At 38.6% G+C, this 23,743-nt stretch overlaps 3 protein-coding genes across 4 annotated transcripts in view; 1 reads left to right on the forward strand and 2 right to left on the reverse strand.

The window, feature by feature from the left end:
• Positions 1-4,061, reverse strand: part of LOC137282383 (monocarboxylate transporter 12-like) — a 56,440-nt gene extending 52,379 nt beyond the window's left edge. The window contains exon 1 of the mRNA XM_067814127.1: positions 3,667-4,061. The gene's annotated coding sequence lies outside the window, so the exon portion shown is untranslated. The remainder of the gene's footprint in view (positions 1-3,666) is intronic.
• Positions 4,062-6,398: 2,337 nt separating this feature from the next.
• On the forward strand, positions 6,399-9,449 carry LOC137282638 (uncharacterized). Its single transcript, XM_067814423.1, has 2 exons — positions 6,399-7,799; positions 7,890-9,449. The coding sequence occupies exons 1-2, from the start codon at positions 6,399-6,401 to the stop codon at positions 9,447-9,449; spliced, it is 2,961 nt and encodes a 986-aa protein (XP_067670524.1).
• Positions 9,450-10,418: 969 nt separating this feature from the next.
• LOC137282384 (peroxynitrite isomerase THAP4-like) lies at positions 10,419-23,545 on the reverse strand. Of its 2 annotated transcripts, none has more exons than XM_067814130.1 (6): positions 23,482-23,544; positions 18,283-18,324; positions 17,698-17,851; positions 16,898-17,007; positions 14,909-15,012; positions 10,419-10,693 (listed from the first exon to the last, which is right to left on the reverse strand). In XM_067814130.1, exons 2-6 carry the CDS (start codon positions 18,293-18,295, stop codon positions 10,583-10,585), a joined length of 492 nt encoding a protein of 163 aa, XP_067670231.1. In that variant the 5' UTR covers positions 18,296-18,324; positions 23,482-23,544; the 3' UTR covers positions 10,419-10,582. The 2 variants fall into 2 exon arrangements, with proteins under 2 accessions (XP_067670231.1, XP_067670230.1); XM_067814129.1 differs by having other exon boundaries at positions 10,421-10,693; positions 17,698-17,857; positions 23,482-23,545.
• Positions 23,546-23,743: the final 198 nt, after the last annotated feature.

The raw sequence follows: 23,743 nt of genomic DNA on the forward strand, positions 1-23,743 counted from the left end.
TGCCCAGGACAAGGGAAAGACAGCTAGTAGGACCCGTATGTAGTCCACGGTAGGTCAAAGGTGTCACCACGGTTGTCCGTTGTGAACAAATTGGGTCAAGGTCGGTTTAACAAGATCGGCCTCAGTTTCTGTCGGTAGTACACGCGGTTCAGATATAATCCAACAATGTGAACAAAACATCAACGTAACGTCTCAAATAATAAAAGATATAATAAAAATATAATATAATAAAAAAATATTAGAGTTATTTATGCTATGTAGTTTTAGTCAGGTTTCGATTTGTTTTTGCATCCATTCAAAGACTGGTAATTACACCGTGACTGGTTTGCTAAAATTGTATTCTCTCTCTAATGTATATTTAAATGGTGTCATTGTACAAGTGGGTGGGTGAGTTTAGTTTTACGCCGCATTCAGCAATATTCCAGCCATATGGCGGCAGTCTGTACATAATCGAGTCTGGACCAGACAATCCAGTGATCAACAACATGAGCATCGACCTGCGCAATTGGGAACCGATGACATGTGTCAAGCAAGTCAGCGAGACTGACCACCCGATCCCGTTAGTCGCCTCTTACGACAAGCTGAGTCGCCTTTTATGGCAAGCATGGGTTGCTGAAGGCCTATTCTAACCCGGGACCTTCACGGGTCTGATTGTACAAGATAGTATGCATACATATATAAATAGTTATCAAATACACACACAAATTCTCTTCCGAAATTACCATACATAGTAATGTCACGATAATGTTCGTTTGTCAAACATCTGCTAGGAAACAAGATCAAATTTATAACTTTGATTAACAAATAATTGAAGACTATATTCACAACAGAGACTTGATATACTGTGAACGCACTGCTTACGTAAACCAGTCGCTGATGTCGTACAGCTGTGAATTTATCGTAGGAACAGGTGCGCGAGCAACATTTGCTATATTTGGGATCACGCTTTCTCAGTAAAGTTCAGATTTTAGTACTTTTGTGGAAGTAGCGGTGGTCGAGTGGGTTAGATGGCTGATTTAGTGTGCTTGTGATTAGGTGCCTTACTCTGTGGGTTCGAATTCCAAATGGGACTCAAGCCAACAGATGTACTAGAATTTGTACTAAGAAAGTGGAATCCCAAATATAACATATGTCATAGACTATACATTTGACCATTTAAACTGCTTTGTGTAATCACAGCTTTTGGCGAGCCGTGTCTATTTACACTCATCAGAGGGTACACAAAGCCCGGAGTCTTGACCTCCAGTAGCCCGACTCTCATTTTCATGGAAGTTGCAGTGGCTGAGCGGGCTAGGCGGTTGACTTTGTGTGCTGGCGATTAGGTGCCTGACTCTGAGGGTGCGGGTTCGAATCCCATGTGGGACTAAACCCTACAATAGAACTAGAGCCTGCAGTTTTCTGAGATTCACTGAGAAAGAGCAATCTCAAATATAAGTTATGTTATATTCGACCACTTTCTAAATGGGATTGTGTATTTTGGTTCGCGTGGTTTCACCTGGCGTGTCGTGACATGGATGACGTCTCGCCAAAGTGCTGTTTTTGTTGTGTCAAGTGTAGTTTGTCAGGACATCAGTGAGTGACTTTAGTTTTACGCCGCACTCAGCAATATTCCAGCTATATGGCGGCGGTCTGTAAATAATCAAGTCTGAACCAGACAATCCAGTGATCAACAACATAAACATCGATCTCCGCAATTTGGAACCGATGACATGTGTCAACCAAGTCAGCGAGCCTGACACTCCGATCCCGGTAGTCGCCTCTTACGACAAGCATAGTCGCCTTTTATATGAAGCATGGGTTGCTGAATGCCTATTCTACCCCGGGACCTTCACGGGTCGTCAGGAATCATACACCGACGAGTGAAGGTACTGCTGGTGACTTGACTAATCTCGTTAGAATTTAACACATTTTTCGAATTTGGGTATTTTGACATTTCTTTTCTATTTCAAAAGACGTACACGTGATTCAGAGCCACATTTCAAAAGACGATCATAGCGCTAAGGTGATCGTAGCTCCGTAACATAGATTTCGACAATCGTAGTGCTACAGTCGCTTTGTGAAACGGGCCCATGCCACAGTATCTCAGTTCCGTAGATGCTCGTGCTGCTGATCACAGGATTGTATTATCCAGACTCGAATATAGCTCGAATACTGATGAGCTCAGTGTAAAACTAAACTCGCTCACCAATTGCCGTAGTTCACTGTGCATGTTATTCGTCTTCGCCAAAACACTTGAGTGGTATGGTATGTACGGTACCCTGTGCCCGTTCTATGGTTTACATGGCAACGACACAAATGACGTCATGACATAACACGATGACGTCATCATTGCAGCGAAGAATGTTACGCCGTCAAGACTGTACAGTGTTTACAGTGTACATTTGTCGTAATTCAATTTCTGATCGTAATTCAATTTCAGGCGGTTGTTACATGTGCAGGTATGTCAGTGCTTTTTAAGTATAAGTTTGTTGAGCCCGAAATTTCATATGCGTGAAATCTCAAGGTACTTTTATCTTTATTTCTCTCCCCAAGCTGTATCAGTAGTGATTATTTCGAATCTGAAGTACAACGTGTGCGAGCAATACGCAGTCCTGTAGGCAACTTTCAAGCGTTGGGATAGCGATGAAAGTTAAAACGGGCGGGTTAGTATATATTCACACCACCCACCCCTTCCTTCTGCAAACTACTACGAACATTTAGTCCAAATGATGGGTTTAATCATCAGCGTGACTGTTGCGTCTTTTCGCAAGTCAGTAATATTTATAGGGTCGCGAAACTGTGGCCTGTACATTTTAGACAAACCAGTTTTTACATTCCTGATACATGGTAATTTGCCAGTCGAACAATTGTTAAAACATCATATTATTATCCAGAGAGTTACGTACTTTAAAAGGACCAATTTACGTACGTGTCTGTGTGGAAGTGGAGATTGTCTGTAATTTTCATCTGTTATATAGCCTTCGATACGATTATCTTAAAAGCAATAGTCACTAGTGCCCCATCCCCACCAACCTTGCCCCGACCCCATGTCTGAACCTTTACATTATTTGCATACAATACAATATTATATCACTATATTAAGTAAACTATCGAAGTTTCTATGTTTCGTCGCTCAGTGTACTTTGCATTGAAACTGGAAAAGTACCTGTCCTGGTAGTACAGGTTTGGGTTAATGTACGAGCACAGAAACCCATTAAGCTATGTAGGTAAAACATAGACCTACAAATAAAGCTAGTCTATACTTATGACCTATGTTTGACCTTTCTAGTGGGTTCCTGGGCGAACGTGGCACTCACCGTTTGCCAACATCGGTGTCAATATTGATCAATGCGTCGTACAATCCACCTTATCCAACCTAAACGTGATTAAATAACTACCACCTTCTATAAAGACAACAAAGATGATAACGTCGTTTCCACAAAATGGGTATTTCAGAGGGTAAGAATTCCGCCTATGGCCCCTAAACTCCCAACAAAAACAAATCACTAACTGACATGCATACCTCACCCTAAATATACATTAAAAAACTAGAGAGGTCTAAAAAACAATCAATGAACTTATTTTGAACAGTGTTGGTATACTGGTTTTTTTTAACCATTTCGGTGAAAGCTAGTGACTAGTACAACTAGCTGAAAATGTAAATAATACTAGTAAATAAGTACGTACCTCTTTACGTCTTTGACTCAATCAGCGGCGAATTGCAACTACTTGTATCTTCCGTATACTGCGTATCCAGGACTCATAGAGTGGAATAAATGTGTCCATTACACGCGAGTCCACAGCACTTTATTATTCCGTGTCCATCCACACAGATCAGATATGACATGCTGGCTCGCGCAGACGACAGGACACCGAACTGTCTCCGTGCCCTGTCTTATCAGTAGGTGAACAGTCCCAACTAGTCTCGAACAACTCCTGAACCATATCAGTTTCCTTCCTCTCGCCCTTTCATTGGGCCAAACGACGCAAACGCAGCATTTTCCAAATCTGATTATGTTTCTCCAGTCGGCTTGACCCCTTCTTTCCGGTCAACCATGATGACCTATTTCCCAAAGGGAGATAATTTGTCCTATTTGTTTTTCACACGGACACCAGGTGCTAGCCAAAACCTGTGCCCATGCAAAAGATTCCCTTAAAAATTATATTATTAAACGGGATTTAAAACCCGAATTACCACAACCATCCCGTGCAATCAACTTTTGCAATTGCAAATACAAATGTGATGAAATAATATGATTTTGTGCCACTTTCACCAATATCACAAAACAGATTGCATACAAAAAAATGACATAATTCCAAGGTTTGAAACTCCCAAAAATTTCAGTAAAACCACAGGTTAGTTAGATTTAAAATTTAAAAGTAATACCAATTTGCTAAGAATCCATCTAATTAAATTAAAACGTGTAAAATAATAATGCTATAAACTTTAACCCAACTGTCGTCCTGGTGAACTTGAGAATCTGGCAGTCCGTGCTGAAAATAACTCTTCCTTGGTGATCAGCCAGGCAGGTATTCACTACTCTGTATATGAATTCCCAACAAAAGGCATTGGAATCTTTAAAATACTTTGAAGCAGGTTCTAATTGTATTACAACACTTCTATTAATCACAAGCACACTGGGGAAGCGAGTTTATATCAACCGTAGACTTTTGTTCAATCCATTTCACATATTTTCTTAAACATTTATGAGAATACGGTAGAATGGAACAAACTGTCTGATTAAGAACCAAAGCAAATTCTCAAGAATAAATTAATCCATGGTTTCAATGATTCTTCAAGCTTACAATATTGAAATACCATTTATTGATGCAAAATATATTTTTTTAACGAAACATTCATAATTTATGGCTGGGGTATGATGAAGATTTTGAAAGGGTTCACTCATTTTGTTCTGAGGAGGTTTTTGGGCCATCAATTTAGTACATATGCACTGGGGGGAGGGGGTCAGTAATTTTGTACATGACCATGAAGTTGGGGAGGGGAGGGGAGGGTAGGGGGCACTTACTTTATACATCAATTTTAGGGATGTTTTCATTCACATTGTACATGCTCTTCCAAAAAATCATCATCCCCGAGCCATAAATTATGAATGATCCCTAAGAACTTCATGCATAGCCATGTGTTTTTAAATCAGTGTTACAGTATAAAAAGAGCAACTTCACAGACTACTTATACCATCATGAACACCCCACAGTTTATTCCACTTGGTATCAGCCAGTCAGGTAGCAGTCATCCTTGATCAGTTCTATTGATTGTCTTTACCTCATCTATGATAAATGGCAGGTGAATATGGTTTCACATCTCTTTTTCAACCATATTCCAGCAACATCATGTTGGGGGACACCAGAAATGGGCTTGGTGGATTGCACTTGTGTGGTACCTGTGACTAGTGAACGCTTTGACCATTTGGCTACTCCTCTGCCCCGTGCCTAGGTTAGGAGCATCAAGCCAGAAATGGGCTTCACACATTGTTTCCATGTGGAGAATCAAACCCTTGCCTTCAGCTTCACGAGAGAATGCTTTAACCACTTGCCTATCCCATGATAATGAGTTTGGTTCACATGGCAACATTTTTTGCCCGCAGTGTGCCAGGTATTGTTTGGTCTGGACTTGTCTCACCATGTGTCGTCAACATTCCATTAAGGACCACTTTTCGTTTCTCTAATCCTGACTTGCCTGGGCCTCCATCAATAAGTTAATGATTGAGTATTGCTGACTGCTGTGTTGAAAAACAAATTCTGAAGATGCCTGTTTGAAACATTTGAGTGAGACACTCAGCCAATACAAGACATGTAAATCCTAGATTACCAGAGCAACATGCCATGGTTGTGGTAAGACTAATTGTCATAGGCAGTTCAATAAAATGAGTGACATGTCTAATATAGCACCCCATAGTCGCCCAGTTGGCTCTAAGAAGCATATTTCTGACTTTTTGACAGTACTGTGAGTTCAAGCATTCACTCAGCACACAGGACATATCTAAACATAACAGGGTAACACTGTTTTATGTTCATAAGCAATTATGTTGTCTATCTGTATATATCATGACAGCTTGTCTATAAGGAAAGTTTTAATAAAGCAAATTATAGTTTTCACACTGGCAGTACCATCAATGAATTGTAGTAAGTGAGTTTGGTTTGAAGCCACTTTCAGTAATATTCCAGCAATATCACAGTGGGGACACCAGAAATGGGCTTCAAACACTGTACCTATGTGGAGAATTGAACCCAGGTCTTTGGTGTGGCGAGTCAACACTGTTACCACTAGGCCACCCAACCACCCCTAAATGGATTGTAAAACTACTGAACAGTCATACAACAGTATTCACATTATGAAAGGATGAATATTCTGGCCTGTTTGAAACAAGTGATTTCATATTTTGTTTCAGAACACAGCAATGACCTCGGCGGAAAAACCAAGCAGTTCTCCCATCAACATAGCAAGAGAGGATCTAATATGTCCTCTCTGCAGGCTGGAATTCCTTGAACCCAAAATGCTCCCATGTTGTCACACGTTTTGCCGCATGTGCATTGCCACAGAGTGTGCTGTGCTGCGCACTGACCACTATGTTTTTTGGTGTCCTATCTGCTACAGTGAAAGCGAGACCTATGACATTACAGGATTTACTCTTTCACCTAACATATACATCACTGGGCTCCAAGAGGTGAAAGCCTGTCGCAAGGTTGACAAGGAATACTGTCTGGTTTGCTCTGTGAAAAGAAAGAAATCATCAGCATCATATAAATGTCTTGACTGTGGTGACAAGCTTTGCCAAGCTTGCAGTAAGGGACACAACTCCTCAACAACCACCTCCAATCATTTCCTTGCTTGTTTATCTGATTTAGCGAAAGGTCGCCATGATATGCAGATTATGAGCAGGCAGAGGATTGTTTGTGTAATTCACAGAGACAATTACAAATTTTATTGCGCTACATGTTCAGTTCTAATCTGTGAACGCTGTGTCCTTGATGAACACAGAACACACCTTCATAAATCAATAGAAGAGGCTGTCAAAGAAAGGAAAACTGCTTTGGAAAAAGTGGTACCCAAGAACTTCTCAGTCAGCCAAATTAAGAAAAGATTGCGCAACTTAGAAAAAGAAGAAAAGCAATTTAGCAAGAAACTGACAGAAGAAACAACAGCTTATGTACAGCAGGTTCACACAGAAAGCAAACAGATGCAGAAAAAGGGCCGTAGTTTCTTTCAAAATGAGCGTGCTGTCCTTAATAATCACCTAAGCAGTTTGTCCACAGGTATTTTTGGAATGTACAATAAGGTGATGGAGTGTGGGGGACTGCAGCTGCTTGTTATGGGAGATGCTTTAGAGGTAGGCATGAAGTCTCTGCCAAATGATGTTGTAAACAACCCTTTACTTTACCACAAGAAACTCAGGATCAATATTGCAGGGTATTCTCCAGGATCAGATGTGTTATCGTGTACAGAAGAACTGGCTGATGAAGATGAGGCAGATGAAGCCTTATCCAGGGCTGGTCGGAATGGAGTGTACTCATTCATAGCTCCGAAAATCAGTAACATGACTGGAAGTGTTGCCTTTCTGTCAAAGACTGATTCAACAAAAGCTGTTAAACAAGCTGAAGGTAGACAAATTACATGTGTTGACAGTAAGACTAATGATGAAGAAACTGACATGACTGGAGATGTTATAGTTTCTGATCCGGACAATAGCATCATGGTTGACAGGGCCATTGACATGATTGATGCCATGATTGAAGATTCAGACAATGGCATGGCCAAAGATGCAGAAGATGACAAGGATACAGACCTTGCCAAGGCCACAGTGAATATGAGACCTGAAAGGACAAGTGACATGCATACAAACACAGCAGTGGAGGTCATGGCCGAAGACAAGGATAATGTTGATGTGAAGGGTAGAGATACAGTCGATATCATACACGAAGATGTGGTGAAAAAAGAGGAGGATGTTGCTGCCAGAGTCTCAGTGGATGTCAGGTTTAAAGGCAAGGTCCACAGGACTGATGCTGATGTCAAGTGTAAAGATGCAGTTGTCCCCAGGGAGGACATGGTCAAAAATACTGATAAGGATATTGCTACACTCTCTGAGGCACATTCAGACATTGATGGAGAGGAGGAGGATTGTATGACACATAAAAGTATCCCAGAGACTAACCAAGCCTCTGCAGCCCAGTCTTCAAATACTATCACAGACAGCTTATCAAAACTTGACATTAAGAAGGTTTCACCTTTGCATAAAACCAGCATGAGACCATTTGTTGGGAAAAATATTGATACTCTTGCAGAAAATACATGTTTACCTGACGACACAGAGAAGAAGGGTTTGACTACTAAAGGTTCAGTAGGAGACACAGAATTGGACTATTCTGAAGTGGATTTGGTTCTTAATGAAGAAGAAAGTAAGAAAGTCTTCCGACATAAGGAAGGCATGACATTTGATAATTTTAACAACATGAAACCCAGTGAAACAAAGAAAGATGAAGGCGGCTGCCCTTATTATGAAGTAGAAACTGCATCCATGGTAACCGGTGAATGGAGTTCAAGCCAAACGTCTTGTTGCAGTACTGATGGTGAGAATGGTGAGAAAACGATCTCACTGACAGAGCAAAGGACAGCACAGACAAATACAAGATGTAGACCGATGATTAAAACCTTGATATACATGCATCACTTCTTCACACGACTGCACAGCGACTGGAACATTCCCAACATCACCTGCATGGTGTTTGGCAGGGATGACAGCATCTACTTCATTGATGAAAACAACTACAAAATTGAGATGGTGAACAAATTCGGGGATTTTCTGGCAGGTGCAAGAAAAACTGAAACAACATTTTTCAACTATATGACATCGTATTACAAAGGGTTTGCTGCAGTGCATGGAAATGTTCTTCTATACTACAACCATGATATGGTTGTCACCCAAACAACCAGTCTGTCTAAAGACAGAACCCCCATAACATCATTTCCGGTTGTCTCAAATTTTCAAGATGGGATACTCATTGGAAACTTGCCTAAAAATGAGATGAAACTTTTCAATATCTATGGAAGCTTGAAGCGATGTTGGACGAGTAAGGTGCCTGGTCCATTAATGTCCTTGAAGTATGTTCATGGTGACAAGGTCATCATGGCCACTTGGGCTAATGATGGAGCAGTGTACATTGAATCGGAATCACAGGGTATTGTGTTGGAGATATATAGACAGTTCTCCTCTAGAGACCATGTGATAGGTTGGCACCCCTGGGATGCCTCTGTAACAGTGGACGGACGTGTCATTGTGTCAGATAGTCTACAGAATGAGATATCCATCTTTGATCAGGAGGGTAATTTGTTGTATACCAAAAACACTGCAGAACGTCATCATCTGGAGCCGAGATGTCTTCTGGTTGACAAAAATAACAGAGTGTTTGTATCTGGGAAACATGGGACAGTCTTTCAGTATGGCTTTGTTTAAACTACATTCACTTACTTCAGGATCTGTAAATCCACTTAACATTATTAGTATCAAAATAGAAGAAATGCTGAATAAATTATGCCAAAAGTTGTCATCATGACAAAGGAAGACTCTCAAGAGAAAAGGGGTTCCTTAACAAAAAGAAATCTTTCCTGAAAAACAAAGTTAATCCACAGTGAGTTTCATTGTGGTCAAACAGCAGCTGAGGTATTTAGAAGTTTGTGGAATAAAAACATGTCCAAGTAAGATATTTTTGTCCACAAGAGAACAACAGAGACTAAATTTCAAGTTTTGAGTAAAGTTTCACTAAAAGAAGACAACATTTGGCTTACTTTTTCTGAATCATGCAGATCCCCTTTCCTACAAAATCATTCCTTCCCATATGCAAAGTGAAAAATGTCATCTAAAGTTTTGTATTCATGAATATTATATGGGTACTTATATTGTGCTACGGTCCATTCCACATGAATGCTCTAAGTGCTTCATTCAATCTCCTCCATCCAGTTGAACATTTTGGTAAAACAAACCTCTTGGGTTCAAAAACTAACCTTTCTTCAAACACCTTGCTATTGATCCAATGAAGAATGACTGAATGTCTCAAGTCTATAAACACTGCATCCCTTCAATGATCAGTCTTTCAGACATGTTTTAGTTTAAGTACTTGGGTCCTAATCCACAAAGTGTTTGTAGTGCTTCGACACTGGATAGCCTATGATAAACTTACGACAGGTCGTAAGGTTATGAATGCTTTCAGGATTGTGTCCCTGGTTTCTAGAACAGATAGGATGGTGGTTAAAATTTTAACACTGAAACTCTTGACGATTATTTGTCTTCTGACAGTATCTGTAGATTTGTAAAAATAAAAAAATTTGAATCCTTTTCTATTACTGTAAGATGATTATCACCTATCTTTGGTCCTTCACTACTGAAATCTGTATGGGAATATTTATCAAAAAACATAACAAGAAGTAATCTGATAGTAATTTATTAAGTGTAAAAAACATCAAAAGATAAAAAAATACATAAAATCAGCAACCAGTGCCATTTTTAGTACATAGTACATGTTGATCTGTGTACATTCTGTATAACAAACATAAACTAAAGCAAAAACATGTGTGTGAACAAAAGAAAAATTAAATCTTCTTGTACTTTATACGTAGGTGCTCTGTCATATCTGTGTTCTCAGTTTTCATGGAAACAACTTGTTCAAGGATGTCACCAGATCTTTGGAATTCTCTCATTATCTGAAAAGATTTCACACTGTATGTAGAGTCAAACACACAGTACCTATTGAAAACACTGAAGGCTTTCTGTTGGGTCAGGAGGCTCTGGTTGGTAACAGCAGTCAGCTTCATAAAAGACCAGGGCCTAGATTTTCAAAGCTCTCTTAGCGCCAAGATAGTCGTAAGTGTCATACATTAACATTATTTTACAACAATCTTAGCGCTAAGAGAGATTAGAACGGGGCCCTGCTTTGTGTAGTGATAAACTGACTGCAGATTGTGTCATCTCAAAATATCCTTTTGGAAACAAATCACAGTACATTCACTACGTACATAAAACACTAGTCTGTCATAAAAGCCCTGTATATATCCAATATAACAAGTGTCAACTCTTGATTTGTATGTTACAAAAGCTGAAAGAAGTATATAGGTGTGTTCTCATGGTGCAACTTATAGTAACAACTTGTAGGATGCAACAGCTCTAACGTAAGAAATCTCATACAACAGCAGCAGCCGAATTGGAAGTCAAATATCGGACCTGTTCTAATTCCTACTTCAAATCGTTTTTGACCAATGAAATTGCTTGCATCTGTGCAGTGTACGAAATAAGGCCCACCTGACCACCTGAGTCAGATTAGATTTGTGACAGATGGTCTAAACTTACAGCTTGGCAGCCTGATGGTCTGGTAAAAATCTTGGTGCCTGATCTGGTTAAATCCAGTTTGGGCTGGTAAAATTTTGAAGATACCAGCCCTGATGTCTGGCCGGATTCTGTACTAATGCACCTGTCGGAGATATGACTAAAAAGAGGTTGGCCTTACCAGAGAGTGAGAGAGTGAGTTCTCATAGCTTTACGCCGCTTTCAGTAATATTCCAGCAATATGACGGCAGGCAGGGGACAGCAGAAATGGGCTTCACACATTGCACCCATGTAGGTAATCGAAGTCAGGTCTTTGCACAATGCTTTCACCACTAGGCTACAACCACAGCCCCTCTTATCAGGGAGAAAACCAATCCACACAGCTTTAAGCTTTCCCTAATTTTTCAGTGACTAATATGTAGACTGATATTAACACTAGCGTCGATGTGTCATACATGAAAATGTCATCAGATATGAAATGCGATTTAAAAATACACAAATAACAATGTTGTTATGATCTATTTGCTACAACGAGTCGCACCGGGAAAACACATCTTATCCAATACAAGTCTTTATGGCAAGTATTTATTACTGTCATACAGACAAATACATCAAATACAGCCCATGAAAGTCTGGAATATGAGGCAAGTCTGGATTACCTGATTGATGTATGAAGACATTCTCTTCCCACAGAGGTTATTCCTGTCATAACTTACTATGTAACCTCTGTTCTAATACGGCCCTTTCATGGTGCAAGTGTTCAGGATTCATGATTGGTTGCAATCAGATTTAGTTGTGCAATCAGTGACGTATCAAAAGTGATCAATTGCAAAGCCTTGGTAGTTTCAGCATGCTTCAGGCAAACTGGAACATGTTCCTAAGGATAATGCGTAAATGTTTCATCGAGTGAGACCCCAGTCATGTATTGGCAGATCAATGGCATCTCCATTGCCCTTGTTGACAACAGACAAGCTGGATATTAAATTTCTTGTGTGTCACATAAAAAAAAAACATCTTGCCGATTGATTCCTGCACTCTCTGTTTCTGCTTTTCAGTTAAACATGCAATGCCGAATTTATCCTTTGCACGTTGATCATGTAACTCCATGGTGGCGGGCATTTTGGATCTAAGTCAATATAACACATCATCGGATGGGATAAAAAAGGGAGACAATTCAAATAACCTCAGTGGAGAGAGAATGGTAGGAAGAAAGTCTCTGAGCTGCTCCTTATTATACTTAATGAACATAAATTAGGAACTGGTGTTTTTTTGTAAAATATCCTCACTTAAGAGATTTGACGTCAGTCTATTAAGTGGCCTTCTCATGGCAAACTAAAGTTAGATAACACATGTTGTAAAACTCGAGTTTGAGAGTGAGAACATTCCAACAACTCGCCACCAACACCAGCTACAGAGTTGACAAACTGTTGTCGAGAAACAAGATCGGTCTCTGTTCTCACCAACTTTTCCATCAAACTTTCAGTGTTATCAAACTTGTGTTGTTCAGAAAAACACAATCACAGTCAACGAAAGTGTCACGTGACCAAATCAATTGAGACATGACACTCAAATGACACAAAAGTTTGACAGCATGTGTTTCATGTGTGAAAGCGTGGATATGAAAAGTTATAAAATTTCATCAAACTTTAATTAGCTGTGTGAAGGCTGCTTTAAAAAATGAAAGTCAGTTCTCAAACATTTACCATTTCTTATTTTCAGCCTGTTAGATTAAAAGCCAAATCTAAGTAACAAATTTGTAAAGCATGCTAACACATGTCACAAGTTTGTTTTATTTCTGGAAATATTTATGTGATACAACATATGTCATATTTGGGATTTCACTTTCTTAGTAAAGTACAAATTCTAGTACTTTTTTCGGTTGAGTCCCATCCGGGATTCGAACCCGCACCCTCAGAGTCAGGCACCCAATCGCCAGCACACAAAGTCAGCCGCCTAGCCCGCTCAGCCACCACGACTTCCACAAAAATGAAAGTCGGACGACTGGTAGTCTAGACTGCGTACTTTGTGTACCCCTCTGATGAGTGTAAATTGGCACGGCTCCCACGGCCGAAAGCTATGATTACACGATGCCATTTAGAAAGTGGTCAAATGCAACATATGTCATATTTGGGATTTCACTTTCTTAGTAAAGTACAAATTCTAGTACTTTTTACATATGTTGCATTTGACCACTTTCTAAATGGCATCGTGTAATCATAGCTTATGTGATGTTTTATCTTTCAAGACACATTTTTATTTTCAAACTTAAGTTAAAGGTCACATGTAACATAAAACACAACTTTGCAGATTCTGATACCTTTCGGTATGCACTTACTGAAACAAATCATCAAAAATGCAAATTCAACCTATAAAGTTGAAAAAATGTGATGAAACCACCCCCCAGCGAAATCGGAGTTCAAACAATTCACTAAATTTTCCCCAGCGCTGGGGCAAAACAGTGGTTTCAACAGCTGTGCTGTGCTGTGCCCATAACGCATGCGCAGTGAATAGGTTCGCAGAGCTTGAAATAATATGCATGCCTGGAGTATGAGGTCGTGAGCAGTAGTCTAATCTTGGTTGTGTACACAAACAAGTAAATAATCTACTCGTTACATTAAAAAAACTTGTTGATTGTGGTAAGCAGCCTCTGTCACAGAGAAAGCTCAATGTCTTGTTTATTGACACCTATATGTCTGCCTGCCTGTCCGCTAAAGACAATATGCAATACACAGCTTCAATCATTGACCACATGCAATTTAAACTTAACACCTATCAGGCTATATGCCATAAACAAAATAAATTGATTTATGACTCGAGCACCCAAGTCCTGTCTCTGCCACATTATGTAATTAGGCAGGTGTGATACTTGTACACGACATGTTTTTATGTCTGTGCACTGCAAAGAAACTACATCCATTTTTCTCGAATGACTGGATCTGACGGAAACTGGTGCAAACTCTTTTCAGTTTCCAGTCCTGCTTTGTACTTGGACAAATGACAGTTTCCAGTAGTTCACCATCTCTGTTCAGATAATTTTTGATTGGATCGAATGGAAATTCAGAGAACATGTATTTACAAAACCCAACATCTCTACATACATTCTTCATGGATAACAACTTCTTCTAGTGTATATGATTTTGTTTGATTAAGGTGTATGAATCCATACTGAAACGATGCATCAAGTACAATTAAAGAAGTTGTTATCCATAAAGAATTTTACTTTCTTGTGACTCTAAAATGCCCATCAAACAAATCATCTTTCTGAACACACTATGAGCCCTTGGCGTATCAGCAAATGAACCAGCAAATCGGAAGCCGTTGTTACACTTGAGTGCAGATCCAGCCGCTATGGCTGGGTTCGGTCACCCGAGGACTTCGTTTCCAGGGAAGTCAGCCCAAGTACAAAATACTGCACTTTTGAATCGCGATTGTACCCTTATAATTTTGTTTATTTGTTTTTCTACAAGCAGCAATGTACATTATATGTCATGAATAAGTGATAATTGTGTTTTAATTATGTTTGATTTTTTGATTGCATGTGACCTTTAAACAGCAATGGAAGTTTAATTACATATTCCAATGCTCAAATTCCTCACCTGTTGTGTCTGGGGTGGCTTTCCAAACGTCAGCCTTCCTACAGTATGTGATGTTGTCTTTAGTGACTGCCCAGTTACCTCCCCTTCTTCAATCTCACTCAGTCCTGGCAAAGAGCATATGTGCATGATAAAATAAGGAACATATACCTTCAGGCTAACTAGACTTATAATAATTCACCCAATGATTGAAGCAAATACCATATGATGTTTAAACACAGAACAGTACTTTTCAATTTCTTGCCGCCACGTCAAGGACACAGGTGCTCGTGTCATTGTGAGGATTAAGATTTTTTTAAAAAATAAAAATTTTGAAATTACCCCCAACTTGAAACACATCACAGTATAATGTATCTAGACAAGGCTGGACACTTCAATGTACCCCACCTGCCTGCATTGCCGACTGCTATACTACCATCGCATGCAATCAATTAAAACTTCATCTAAACATAATCATGGGTGACTGACCTATTGATCACCACCCATTACACCAACCAGTTGTTTATTGTTACTTCTACAAGTCAGCTAAAAGCCAATTTTGACCCTCAACTAAATGACCTTGACACAAATGATGGACAATAGCAAGAGCAATAAGGCCGCATAAAGGGGGTGTGGTCAAAGGGAGCCCTCCCATTGGTCGATGCTTGCTATCGTCCGTCATTGGTATCAAGATCAGGCAACAGTCTAATATATGTAACTTGACATCAGTATGATCTCTTGTCACTTTCATGAAAAAAATTAACACTGTCAAAATTGTCAAAACATTGGATGAAACTATTTTGTTGCTATTTCAATAAATACAATAAATGATACTTGTTTTCGTATTTGTTACCCATTTCATCCTCACTACCAAATATTTGTGATATGTATCAAGTTCACTACAAAGTGGTTTCAAGGGAAGCCTAGTTCAAACATAATAGGTCATAATCAGAATTATGTACTGGAATTGGGACAAATACTTCATAGATTACCCATAAGGCCACACTTTTTTATTACTTGGGTTTTGGAATTTTTACAGCAATATTCCTGTTGGTTGGTGGAAAAAAAATGCTATGCTATGCTGTGCTATATTTTCTTTCCCTAAGTGGTTTTCACCACATGTAGAATAACAACAAAAAAAAAGTAAATGCCATCAACCATTCAGGCTGCCTGATACATTCCTGTTTATTTTATTCACTTCACATTCACAAACACTGCTGCCGAGTACTGCAAACCTGTTTCAGTTGTATAAGGATCAAAACCGTGAAGGTTCCGAGGTAGAATAGGCCTTCAGCAACCCATGCCTGCCATAAAAGGCGACTATGCTCGTCGTAAGAGGCGACTAACGGGATCGGGTGGTCAGACTTGCTGACATGGTTGACACATGTCATCGGATCCCAATTGTGCAGATCGATGCTCATGTTGTTGGTCACTGGATTGTCTGGTCCAGACTCGATTATTTACAGACCGCCGCCATATAGCTGGAATATTTCTGAGTGCGGCGTAAAACTGAACTCACTCACTCACCCACTCACTCACTCACTGTATAAGGATCAAGATGTGCAATGTCATTCAAAACTTTCATTCCTTGATTGCAACGATTAATAGGGATCCCTAGTTTGTTGGGAAAATTCCTATTTTTTCATCTTAGGAAGCTCACATGCCTAACTGCATCAATTAAAGGTTGGTATCTCTAGTAATTTGTAATTACAGCTGCTGTGCCGGATATTGATGTCATAGAACAGTGATGATGATGATGATGATGATGATGATGATGATGATGGTGTTGATGATGATGATGATGATGATGATGATGATGATGATGATGATGGTGATGATGATGATGATGATGATGATGATGGTGTTGATGAGGAGGAGGAGGAAGAGGAGGAGGTGTTCATCATGAACATAATTTACTGTAGTTATAGTCGTTTCTTGACACACAGGATTCATAATACTTTATAAAGTGGCATATTTAGGAACAACAAGCTACTTGTTTCATAAAACACTCACCTATATTCTGAGCAACAACAAAAGCCACTTGATTAGTCCCTGGTTTGATGCGAACAAATCCAACTTCTCGGTGGAGAGGCATCTTATTTTCTAAATGCCAGGAGTAGGCACTGAAGATAAACACAGTTGATAACAGTGCTCACAAGTCTTGAACTAAAGTATAGACACAGAACTATTACAAAATACAAGTGTACAAAAAAATATAGAAATATCATAAAAATGATCAAGACGTGGAATAATAGTGATGAGTGTCCATTGAGGTCAGTAAAGAAGCTGGAAGGGTGGTAGTAGGAGACAATTTCAAACAAGTACTTGACCAGACGATCCAGTGACTGATGTATACAACTGATATACAAGGACTTTTGTCAACCAATTCAGCAAACCTGAGCACCTAATCATGTTATTCGCCTTTTACGAGTGAGTGAGTTTAGTTTTATGCTAAGCCATGGCAACAGTCTGTAAATAATCAAATCTGGACCAGACAATCCAGTGATTAACATCAGGAGCATCATTCCACACAGCTGGAATATGATGGCCTAACATTGTCAAACAAGCCAGTCAGCAAGCCTGACCACCTGATCCTATTAGTTGCCACTTACAACAAGCATTTTTCTTAGAAAATATTCCACAAAACAGAAAAGATATCCCAAAATTATATGAGGTGAGGTAAGGTGAGGTGAGGGGAACTGAACTTGGTCTTCGGCATGATGAGTGAACACTTTAACCACTGAGCTACCCCACCTCCCCTAGAAGTGAGTATCGCAGTGTATCAGTAACACAGCACAGTTGTACTAACATACCTAAACTGTAAATTTGGTTGTCCGACATGGGAAAACTCAACCTCTTCGCCATACTTGAAGTCTTTTAAAGTAGGGTATTTACCCTGACCCTCTTCCGACCTCCACTTCCCCAACAACCACTCCAGGGGCTTGACCATGTCATGAAGAGCAGCACCTGGAACTATACAATCCTAAACTCATATTTTGCACTACAATATACTGGCTGTCATTTACGTAATTGCCATTAGGCACTTCTGGTATGTGCCTACATTTACGTTTATCAGCATTTCTTGTGGTATATTTTCAAAAGTAGTGTCCCTTTCTGTGAAAGGACTATAACTCTCATGCTACTTGGATGCCAACATGGCACTATCAATACAGATTTAAGTTACTTAAGGGGGCATAACTCCAACACACACATGCATCCCACTAAAAATTTCCCGCACATCCAGTTGTGGCTACACTTCATTTCTTTCATGAGTACCCCCTTACTGTATCAGGTGTGTTAGGTGCTAAACAATTTTACAGAAAATGTTGAACATAAAATACATACATACGAAATGAAACAAATATCTATTTTTCTGTAATAAATGGAATGAGCACTACCTTGCACAGCCATGTCTTTTGTTCTGTGATACTTCTACAAAACTGAAACAAAAAGTCATATGATATAATTTACCTACAAGACTACATAATCATGTCCTCAAAAGTATTGGCTTTACTTGCCTTACACTGACATTCAAAACGTGAGTGAAGTTTTAAGCAGGACTTTCCAATTTTCTAGAAATATAAAAAATAGGTGGCAGATAGAAAATGCGAAATAAATTACATAACAAATGATGAAAACACTTCTCAAAGAATTGTGGGACGTGAAATCAGTTTGTACGTAAACACTTATCCCATCTGACATGCCAGAGCCACAAATAAAAGAGTAAAAGCAAAACATTTGGAGTGATACAGTGTTTGATTAGAAAAAAACTTTTTAAACATTCCAGGCAATAAAACCCAAAGGGAAAGTAAGTTAATCATGCAAGATATTTAAAGAAATGATCTTTATGACTTCATGAGTGTGTGAGTGAGTGAATTTAGTTTCACGCTGCGATATTCCAGCTATATGGTGGTGGTCTGTAAATAATCGAGTCTAGACCAGACAATCCAGTGATCAGCAAGGTGAGCATAGGTCTGCGCAATTGGGAACCGATGGCATGTGTCCTAAAATAGCAAGTTAAGTTTTTTGGTTTTTTTAATCCCAAGGGTACATCACTGAGACACCAGTTCACAGTTTACAGTTTGGTAGGTAGGGTTGTAAAGTACACAAAAATTAACATTTTGACATAAGAAATTGACTGAATATAGAGACAAATTTTGTTGTTAAGTTGGGAACATAGATCTTCTCCACTTTCCGTAATGACTTTCGAGACTATTATGTTTTGTCGCGATGAACTTTTCTACATTGATAATTTCTCTCAAGATAAACATCAACTTTTGTAGTTTTGGAGCATACTGATTAATCCAACATGAATGAATATACTTTCGGACAGAAAGAATAACATGATTTAATAAGCTGTCTGTGTACAATGTTCCAAATCAAACGAGATATTTTGTTATTTTAAGTGTATTCTCAGTATGATCATTCATCCAGGCTTCAAGTTCGTTCCATAATGTTTGTTTTACTCTACATTCCCAATAAACATGACAATTATTCACATTCAGCTCATTACAAAAGCAGCAAACAGTATTGTCAACAAGTTTCATTTTAAATAGTTCATTTTGAGTGTAGATAATACAGTGTAAAAACTTGTATTGAAAATCAAGTAGTTAAAAATCTTTCAAACAATTTCCATAAGTGATAAAAATCTGATTCCAATCAAAAGTAATATTACCAAAAGATTTTTGCCATTTAAGACAGATTTTAGGTAAAACTTGATCGGAAATCAAGGTGTCACAAAAAATTCTAGCTCCTTTGCATGATTTCAATAAATTCCAGTGACACTCAGTTATGAGTAAATCAAAAACTGGGATATTTCTAGAGTGTCTAATTGTATATTTCCAAGAATCAGGAAGTATAGTCAAGACATGCAAATAGTCCAAGTACGTGCCTTTAATGTTATACATTTCCTTCAGCCTGTCAAATGACAAAAAAACCCGGTATTGTCACATAGGTCCTTAACTGAAAGAATGCCATTACTTGCCCAGTGTTTATTGTAATGTGTTGGGTTTTTGAAATTAGGATTTCGTAAATATTATCAGAGCTCACATGACTCTTCTTGCAATACTTGTTCCACACTTTCAAAACATCCCTCCAAAAAGGGTTGTCGATGTGTGTTATTTGGTCAACATTTGTACCAGTTTTTAAAATGATATCGAAAGGAATATTACAGGGATTTTCGACTGTTGTTTTTCTACACTAAGATCTCAGGTTAGCCAGTTTCAAAGCTTCATAAAAAGTTACAGTGTCAACCATCCTTAAACCACCATTTTTTGTGTACTCTTTTCAAATTGGTCCTTTTGATTTTATCAGGTTTGTCATTCCATATGAACTTAAAAAAGACGTTCTCCAATGAAGTAATGAAGTCTTTAGGACGATTAAAGTACTGAATATATAAGTAAGTTAAGTTAATCATTCAAGATATTAAAAGAAATGATGTTTGTAACTTTATGACATAAGGAACCCCAGATAGTTTTAAACAGTCAAAGAGAGGTCATTGGCTAAAATACATTAAAACAAGAACATTGTATCGCAGCCATACCACACAGTTGGAACAACTCTGGCCCTGTCAAGTCGGACAATCAGGCCCATTAAGGCAATCTGGAACTGGTCTTATACTATCTTGCACACTGATGTTGAACTAGACCAGATCAGGCAAAGAAGTATGTAGTACATAGCAGTAATGGGTGGCCATTAGCCCTTTACAGTTTGACCAGCACTGGACTAGTTAAATATAATACAGTTTCTACTATTTTAAACAAGCTGATCCACCCCACCCACACCCCCTTCCACACCCCCTCAAAAAAAAATAATAATAATAATAATAAAAAGGAAATAAAAACAAGGGAGATCACAAGTTCATCCATACAAGTTTAATTCATGAAGCATGATGAAAACATGATACATCATATTCTGTCATTGATTCAGAGTTCATTTTTCTTGGCCTCGAGCATAACATACATACACACTGGGGGCACTAAATGATTGAGAAATTTCAGTTAAGCCATCATGCATCCATCCTAGAGGCTAGACATCATACATACTGGCATAATGGACCATAGTATTGAGGCAGTTTTGGACCGAAGCTTGTTTTCCGTTTGTGGTCCATTACAGCAGGGATACTCTACAACAGGGATAGGTCACTTGCTTGCTTTCTTTACCATTTGTACTAATTAACGTGTGCCTCATCATGTGCCAGTGCACACAGTGACTTGAGTTGTTCCCAGCGCAACTTCAGCTGTGTTTAACAGAACTTCAGCCAGTTTATTGTATCAGTCGCAACTTTACAATGAATGAATGAAAGAATTATAATAAGAATTAAGAGCAAGAATTATATGTGAATGAATGAAAGAAATAAAAAAAGAATAAACAAAAGAAGTACATTTGTGAATGAATGAAAGACTAAATGATACACCACGGTCTTCCCTTCCAAAACAAGTTAAGGAATGCAAAAGTATTGAGAGAACACATGTGTTAACATCAGCTGTCCCTTTTTTAAAAATCTACTTTGAGACATTTTGTTTACATTAATAATTAATTCAGATATCTTATTGCATGTGGAGAATGGATTGGACATTTACAAAACATTTACTGACACTGTCTCGGACCCCTAAAAAACAGAAAGTGTAAAAGCATCACAAAGTGTTCTAAACACCTTTCCAATTTTGTCGAATAATAAGATCAACAAGAAAGAAGTTATGGAACTATAACCTTAAAGCATCACAAGCATCAATGGCGGATCAGATCCCATCGGCGACATGTCATATTTTTCACACACCACAAATACAGCCCAACATTTTGTTTTAGACTATAAAACTATCACCATACTATTACTTGCAAACACATTTCACCTGAAAGTATATTCCCCTCATAACAATTAAAGGTGTATATGAAAGTTGTTTTTGAAGTAATAGCTGGGAATATTCAAACAATGACGTGTAGCATTTCAATGGTAAATCAGAACACATCGGCGATATGTCAGATTTTTCACACACCTCAAATACAACCTAACATTCCTTTTTAGATTATGAAACTATCACTATTACTTGCAAACACATTACACCTCAATTACACCCAAACAATTTTCTAAGTTATAAAACTATCACTATTGCTTACAAATACCTTTGAACAAACAGTATGTTTCCCATCTAAAACTTTAACGAAAGTGTGAAAGAAGTTTTAATCGGCACAATTTAGTCTATCTTCGCGGTGAATCGAGAATAGAAGCCAGTGAGCTATAACATACCGACTTGGAACTTTACTACACATCTACTGTCCTAAAACGGACACTAATACCAATTATTTAACTTAAATTGAAGTGACAAACTAGTTAACTTTTCTTCTGCATGTAGGATTTCAGTTGTTACAACACTCAGCGAATTTAATCAGCTGTTGAACATAAACAGGGCTTTACGTTGTACACATTACAAATATAAATCCTTCTGAAGACGAGACCCAAACATGTCGGGGGTATGTCACGTGACCATTAATGTGCTGACTTGAAATGAGAATTAAATGAAAATCATCCAGGTTGTGTTGTGAATCTATGACTTGACAATTCACTCCATAAAAAGTGCAGATTTTAATTTGTCTGATCATACCTATTCAATCACTTAACTTTGAACTAACCCAAATTTCCATCTCCGTTTTATGCACTCGACAGATACCATGCCGACGATAATGACAAAATATAACTGTCAATTTTCACCTTTATCTTTTTGTTTTTCCCCCAGAAAACAAACACTGCGAAAATTGCAAACTACTATTGGAACTGCCAACTTTCATAAGTTCAACCCGGCAGTGACATCTCCATATTCCCATCAGCTTATATCAGCATCCGCCAACATTCAGTGAGAGCGAGTTTTGTTCTGTTAGATTTCTGTTTTCAAAAAACAAATTCAATTATGAAATTTCTTCAATATGTCAAGGTTTGAAGCACCATAGTTTCATTACCAAGTTTATGTCAAATTAGGCTAATGACATAAAAAAAATCAGAAATGGTGATAATTGGTCTTGTTAGTTGTTGGGAAAGAACAATATACACTACAGCACTCCCTGCTGACAACGTTTCTGAGAAACACGATCGGCAACTGTAAACAAGCAGAAAACATCGGTGAATAGCTGATCTATCATCAAAACAAATTTTATTTCATTCTGTGAAGAAATAATGGAGCAAATTGTTAAAAACCACTTAAAATGGTGATATCTGGTCGCAGGCCAGTACCCGTCAAATATATGTGTTCCAGTCAAAATTTTGTAATGTAAAATGTGTGTCAGTATCTTCATCACTGAACTCAATTTCATACAGCCGTTTTGCGAATGTGACGTTTTAGTAAATGCCAATATCGATTACACAGGTGACTGCTCTTTGAGACAAGCCAGGCGTGCCGTCATCCGCGAGTAATCGAGTCATATTTCAAGAGTCAAGTTCAACGTCACGTCTTGATTCATGCAGAGTCGCGATGGGGTTTTCCAGCAAGATAATGCATTCGCCGTCGCCATTTCACTGGACCTCCTTGCACCTCCCAATACTCTTAGAACCGTATACAACCATTTCTTTCATAGGCAAACGTGAACACACGTGCATATACTGTTACCTTTCACCCGAGCACTCTCCTCCCACGAAAACAACCTGGGCAACCTGTTGCACTAAGGGAAATCCCCGTTTTGGAATACTACATTACCAGCCTAGGTAGAAGGTATTGTATGTGTGCAGTAATAACGTCAAGAAACTACAACACTGTCCGTCAGATTTATATATACAGCTATACTGCATATTAATCGATAAATGCACAATCTACATACAGACTATTGTATACAGATATAAGGGATTTTACTTTAGTCAAGTGCACGAGTGAA

Source organism: Haliotis asinina, chromosome 4 (assembly GCF_037392515.1).
Source record: "Haliotis asinina isolate JCU_RB_2024 chromosome 4, JCU_Hal_asi_v2, whole genome shotgun sequence".
Taxonomy (NCBI): domain Eukaryota; kingdom Metazoa; phylum Mollusca; class Gastropoda; order Lepetellida; family Haliotidae; genus Haliotis; species Haliotis asinina.

Excerpts from the sequence above, each read along its gene's own strand:
- LOC137282384 (XM_067814129.1), bottom strand. Across the intron at positions 17,008-17,697 it reads CAACCAAATTTACAGTTTAG|TGCCTACTCCTGGCATTTAG; the intron begins GTATGTTAGTAC and ends GTTTATCTTCAG. Across the intron at positions 10,694-14,908 it reads AGCCACCCCAGACACAACAG|ATAATGAGAGAATTCCAAAG; the intron begins GTGAGGAATTTG and ends AAATCTTTTCAG.
- LOC137282638 (XM_067814423.1), top strand. The coding sequence starts at position 6,399 with ATGACCTCGGCGGAAAAACCAAGCAGTTCTCCCATCAACATAGCAAGA. Across the intron at positions 7,800-7,889 it reads CAGACCTTGCCAAGGCCACA|GGTAGAGATACAGTCGATAT; the intron begins GTGAATATGAGA and ends GTTGATGTGAAG.